Source organism: Pezoporus flaviventris, unplaced genomic scaffold (assembly GCF_033815535.1).
Source record: "Pezoporus flaviventris isolate CSIRO_AGI_PZ_B2104156 unplaced genomic scaffold, CSIRO_AGI_Pfla_v1 ptg000059l, whole genome shotgun sequence".
In the NCBI taxonomy this organism is placed as follows: domain Eukaryota; kingdom Metazoa; phylum Chordata; class Aves; order Psittaciformes; family Psittacidae; genus Pezoporus; species Pezoporus flaviventris.
In genome coordinates this window covers 1,169,468-1,175,580 of record NW_026892607.1, presented here as the reverse complement: position 1 = coordinate 1,175,580, position 6,113 = coordinate 1,169,468, and the positions used below count along the sequence as shown (strand labels likewise).

The 6,113-nt window shown below is 41.9% G+C and overlaps 1 protein-coding gene across 3 annotated transcripts in view; it reads right to left on the bottom strand.

The window, feature by feature from the left end:
* Positions 1 to 1,014: 1,014 nt before the first annotated feature.
* The window catches only part of ROR1 (receptor tyrosine kinase like orphan receptor 1), a 176,495-nt gene continuing 171,396 nt past the window's right edge, over positions 1,015 to 6,113 (bottom strand). For all 3 annotated transcript variants that reach the window (XM_061469651.1, XM_061469653.1, XM_061469652.1), the window contains one exon: positions 1,015 to 4,014. In XM_061469651.1, coding sequence (XP_061325635.1) covers positions 2,590 to 4,014 — 1,425 coding nt within the window. In that variant the 3' untranslated portion in view covers positions 1,015 to 2,589. The remainder of the gene's footprint in view (positions 4,015 to 6,113) is intronic.

The following is a 6,113-nucleotide window of genomic DNA, read 5'->3' as shown; positions in this document are numbered from 1 at the left end:
CACTACTGGAATTTCAAGCTCTTAATGGCACAAGCTCAGAAATCTCATAGGAAGAATGCGTGGGGAAAAAAGGCAAAAGGCTTCCTCCTTCCCAGTGTATTTGCTGCTTGAGATGCAAAAGAATTGTTTGCACTGATGTGATTGCTCAAAAAAGGATGCAGGAGTAGATCAGAGAAAAGATGAATCCAGAACAACGATACTGTATATGGAACCTCATGAACTTCAACAAGGCCAAATGCAGGGTCCCTGGCCCAAGGAAGGACGGTTAGAACTAGATTATCTTAAGGTCCCTTCCAAACCAAACTATTCAGTGGTACTGTGGATGCGAGAAAGAGCAGTTCCCTGGCTTCTGCTTATGTTTATAGCTCTAGCTCAGAGAAAACTACCTCATCATTCCTGTAAAATACCTCTGTTCAGAAGTAATGCTTTAGCATCTGAGTCTGATAAACTGACACAGATACAGAAGTTAACAAGGTACAATTATTCACTTCAGTCAAAACTAAATTCTAGCTGACATGTAACATACCTTCATTGCTGATCCATTCCCCAGTCCAGGTGGGAGCTCACATCCGAGATTCGTAAAACATCTCACAAGTTACAGAAGTCCTTACTATATAATTACTGATCGTTCTTAATCTGCAAGTAGTTTCATGCCTGCAATGAAGAGGAAGTTTGTCTGGATGCAGCAGGACGTAAAACTTAAGTGAGGGGTAATGCTCTTGGCATGGAGCTGAACAGCACCGATGGGATCACAGCAAGAATTGCTTCCTTCTCACGGGGCAGCTCATGCCATCCCGCTTCTTCTGTGTGCTCTGCAAATATTTGCACAGTCAAATATCCATGCAAGCCTCTGTAAGTCACCCCCAAGTAATCTGCCTGCAAATATCATTTGCAAAGCTCTCATGCCCCATTTAAGTGAGCATTTCTCACTGAGCCCACTGAACAGATTTCAGCTCTTATTAAACACAAAACGTTTCAAGTTCCTTATGCCAAGATGGAGAAAATACCGATGAGTTTAGTTAAACCAATGTTTTAATAAACAGCAGCATAAAATAATCAGTGTTTAATATCATCTCTGGCATGTGAAATACAAAAATGCACATATCTTAATTATAAAATAGCCTTTGTTATTACATTTTCATGCTTGCCTAATTGAAATGCCCATAATTAATAACTCAATCATCAAGTAATACAGTGATTAAACGCATGCAGTGAAAACAAAGAAAAATATTTGTATAAGGTAGTGGCTGAATATCACCGTAATATACTTCAAGAACATCTACATCAGGGTCAAAAGAAGTAGCCCGAGAGAGAAAATGCAGAGATGTATTTTCACTTCTGCTGTACAAAACATCATCACACTTTTGTGCAAAAGAGATAAAAATAAAGTCATATCACACAACATTGTCAACTGAGCAAAAAGATTGGTTTTCGTTCCGTGTACAACAAAAATACTTATTCCGTATAAAAAAGTCTGTGAAAACTTGTCACGTCCACAGCACTTCTGTAACTCATTAAAGTGGTTTCAAATGAAGAACTGATTGCTTATACCTGAATGAATTGTTAGTAATTATACAAATGTATTTCCAAGTTGGAAGTTAACACTAATTCACATTATTAGATGAAATCGCTATCCATGGATTTGCTGGCTGATGGAATGTGAGTTTCCCTTCTTTTCAGGGTTACTGGAGTCATAGTCACTGAAATTACGCATTGATCTGAAACAATAAATATTCCTGGGAAAACTGATTGTCATACATAAGACGGTGGTTTGGAGCTTTTCCATTAAACAGTTGCATAGCAACAAAAGGATATAAATTTTCTGTTTTAACTACTTAGATTATGAAATGTTATCTTTGAAGAAGCTGATTCAGGATCTGAAATTAAAACCCTTTAATTTCATCTCCTTTAAGGCCATTTTCTTAGAACTCCAGCCATCCTGAGCAGCCAAGAGCAGATGATCTTTGCAGGCTGCAAGTTGGTAACACAAGCTATTGTGCTGCCATATAAATGACTCTTTTTGGTCTGAACCTGAACTCAGACTCCCAACTTACCGAGAGACCCAAATCCTATCTGAAGTCATTCACTCCCCTCTCAGATCACATCTTTGAAACATCATCCTTGACTGCGAACTCTACAGACATTTTCACTAGCTATTGGACCTGAAATTGCACCCCCAGCAGCAATCCCAAGATTTGCATCTCCTAAAAAAGAGACAAATATTAAAATGTGCTTTCAGTCTACAAAAAGGTTTCTGTGATTTAAACCACAGCAGAGGTTTCAAAAGCTGTGAAATGAGAAAATGTTTTCATTTAAAACACCAAGAAATTCCCCTTCCCCTTTCTGAATTGTTGGTGGCACTTAAAAGAAACACGTGTCCATTGAGCAAAGCTGCGTATTCATACCACAACGATCTCGGTCTGGTTGAGTCTGCCCATCCTGGTAAGCAGTTAAACTTCACAGAAGATACTTGCTGCAATGTCTGTTACACAACCAGAGGAATCTTTAATAAAATATTTGAATATAAATCTTTTCTACGGCTTTCTAGTTTGTCCTGTAAATAGCACTATTTACAAAGGCCTCGCTTAGTTACAACTCCGCTGAAATCATCGATTCGTTAGGTCCATGGATGCTGGAGTCTCCTAATAGGGAAGACTGCTTTGAGTCAATTTTGTACGGTTTTTGAGTCTTATTTCCAAAAACTGTGATACCAATTCCCCCGGGATGACTGGGAATTGACATATGAGATAGCAAAGGAATATTTGCTTCCTGGTTGGATCCCGAAGATGGCAAACTAGTGACGTGGCCTGTGCTGGTCGATCCGCTGGCACTGCTCGGAGAGCGACTCTTCGGAGGAGGACAGTGCTGGATTACCCGGGGTGGACCTTGTGGCTGATAGTGGGCAGCTGGGAAAGCAGCATATCCTGGTGGAATCGGGTACCCATTGATCGGGATGTATCGCTGGTTTTGAGGTATTGGTGGCCCGATGAACCCGGCGATTTGGCCTTGTGGTATTCCTTGTGCTGGGAACATGTAGTTGGGGTACCTAGGGTTACTGAGATTGCTAACTGGACTTGCGCTGAGGGAAGTCGTTTGAGTGGTGGCATTCCCACCGGAGGGGGTAGTAGAACTCGTGTGACTTGAGAGACCTTCCCAGGAGCGCAGCCTGGCATGGATTTCCTTAAATCGTGGCCTGCGGGACGGCAGATCATGCCAGCACTCTGTCATCAGGCTATACATCCTGGGGGGACAGTCTTCAGAGCACGGCAGCAGTTGTCTTTTCCTGATCATCTCGATGACTTCTTGATTACTAAATCCATAATAGGGTTGAAGTCCAAAGCTGAATATTTCCCATAAAACAACTCCAAATGACCAAATATCGGAATCAGAAGAGAACTTGCCATACATAATTGCCTCTGGTGGCATCCAGCGAATTGGCAAGAGAGACTTGTTTTGAACTCTGTAATAATCTGCTGAGTAGATTTCTCTTGAGAGTCCAAGGTCCGAAATCTTCACATGAAGTTGTTCTCCAATTAAAATGTTACGAGCAGCGAGATCTTTATGGACAAAAAAGTGACTTGATAAGTACTCCATCCCTGCTGCAATCTGGACTGCGATGTGCAGGAAATCGCCGTGGTCCAGGCTGGATTTTACAGTCCCATCCTCATCACTGCTGCATCCAACATCCGAATGTGGCGATCGCATGATGAGAAACTCATGGAGGTCTCCTTGGTTCATGTACTCAAAAAGCATGCAGACAGGCTGCTCCTGGGTCACAACACCTAAGAGGCAAACGATGTTAGGGTGATGGAGCTCAGCCATCAGAGATGCTTCTTGCTGGAACTCTGCCCATTGCTGGGGGTTGTTAAAGTCTTTTAGTGTCTTGATAGCAACAAGCTGAGCATGATCCATGCCTGGAAGGTAGAGATGTCCCTTGTAGATCTTGCCGAAAGCACATTCACCCAGTTCTTCCATGAAACGGACAGCAGACAGAGGCAACTCTTTAGCCTTACTCTGTTAAAGAAACAACAGCAAAACCGCATTAGAAAAAACAGGATGGAAAACATTTTTGAATGGAGATTTTTTTCACGCAGGATGTCTGAAAGCCAAGCAGAACAACACAGGAATTCCTTGGGCTGCAGACCTATTTGGCAGTGATCCTGCATATCCCTGTGAGAGTCGGGCACTGATGTGATGGCATCAGACACAGCCTAAGGGACACCAGTATCCCAAGATCAGCAAACCTCAGGGCTGACTGCCACCAAAACTCTGTGCACTGCGCTCCAAAACTAATTTTAGAGTTACTTTTTACCCTCTTTACAAGGTCAGATAAAAGTAGTACTTATTAGATCTAAATATATGCAGGAACCATCAGCATTTCAGCAAAGGCATTTTTAGACTTGGGTTTGGGCATTTATATACTGAAAATTGATTGTGGCATTGCAGGAATTGAGGCAATTCATGTACTTTCAGAAAGCACATGTGAAGGGTTGTCTGGGCCAGGGCCCCAAGGTTTAGCAGAAAACTTGCTTTTTTAAAACCATGTCCTTGCAGCCAATTCTTCTTCAACTTTGCTGTTAACCCTTTAAGGCACAGTAAAGACTATCTCTGTTCACACTTGACTGAACGTTCAATCCTGACACATGCAGGACAGAGTCAGCTGGGAAAATCCCAGACTGGTTTGTGTCGGAAGGGACCTTAAAGCTCATCCAGCTCCAAGCCCTGCCTTGGGCAAGGACACCTTCCACTAAAGCAGGTTGCTCCAAGACCCGTCCAGCCTGGCCTTGAACACTGCCAGGGATGAGGAACAGTGATATTCCGCATGAGACAGTGGTCAAAGAAGAAAGACAAATGTTGTAAAAACTCTGTTGTTGTTATGGGTGCACACATTCACTCTTAGGCCATAAAGAAGCTCCATTATCTGCAGACCTTAACTTCCACATGTAACACCTACACCCAAACCCACTCATTTAGGACATTTGCTATAGCCATGGGTCGTGATTCAAGGCCAAGGAGTTTGGGTTTTATACTTTGTAAATGGGTGTAAACATGTGCGTTCCTGATATCAGCAGCTTTAGAGCGACAACATAGAGAAAGAATGGCCAGATTTAAAATAATCATTAAAAAGGGACATTTTAGAATAAATGAATCCTAATCTTATGGACCACTTGTGACTTTTAGACAAATACTGCAATAATAATAATAATAATAATAGCAGCAATAATACTAATGACATTTAAGCAGGCGGGCAGTAGACTGTACGGTGATGGCAGGAAATTAGCTATATTGTTGAGGAACAGATGGTTTACATTATACAAATCCTTTAGGCTACAACTTGTTTAGGTCTGGCATATTGTAAATTATATTTTAGTAATGAAAGTGAAATGACCTCTGTCTGACCTGAGGCTGGGCTCCTCTGTTTGAACCAACAGAGTGGAAAACTATGAAAGAAAATGAAGTCATAAAGTTTTGGCAGGAAGGGCTCATTTCAAGCGAAGCGGTTATAAATCTGCTTAGGTTTTGTTTGACAAGCATTTGTCAGACATGGGTGTACAAAATGGAAAGAAGTGTAAAATACATACGGGGCAGCACGCCAAAGTAAACCCAGTACAAAGGAGAGCAGCAAGAGCGAAGCCCACCGCCTCTATCTCTTTATCAGCTCCTTCCATTAGGTGAATGACATGACAAGCTTCATTTATGGTATTTTTTGAAGGCAATTAAAACCCCCTAAAACTGAAACAGGCCTTGGGATGAAATACTAACGTTTAGAGTTGTATGAGCAAACACACACCTACCTCTGTTGGAGCTGGAAGCCTCGGCGTGTTTTTACCCGAAGTTGACATTAATACTGGATACTGTATTTAAAAGTAGGATTCTACTTCCTTTCTTTTACTGTTTTGTTTGAAAGGCAATCAAAACACTTGAGACAGGGAGAGCCGCCTTTCCCAGCGGGAAAACACAGAATGAGCAGGAATATGATGGAAAGCTTTTTGCAGCATGTGACTTGGAACATAAAAAGAAAATGGCTTGGTCTATATTTACAGACATTGCTGGGCAAGCTGCTTTCCTCCTGTGTGCAAAAGGCATCGGCAGTTTAGGTGGAAACTGTGACC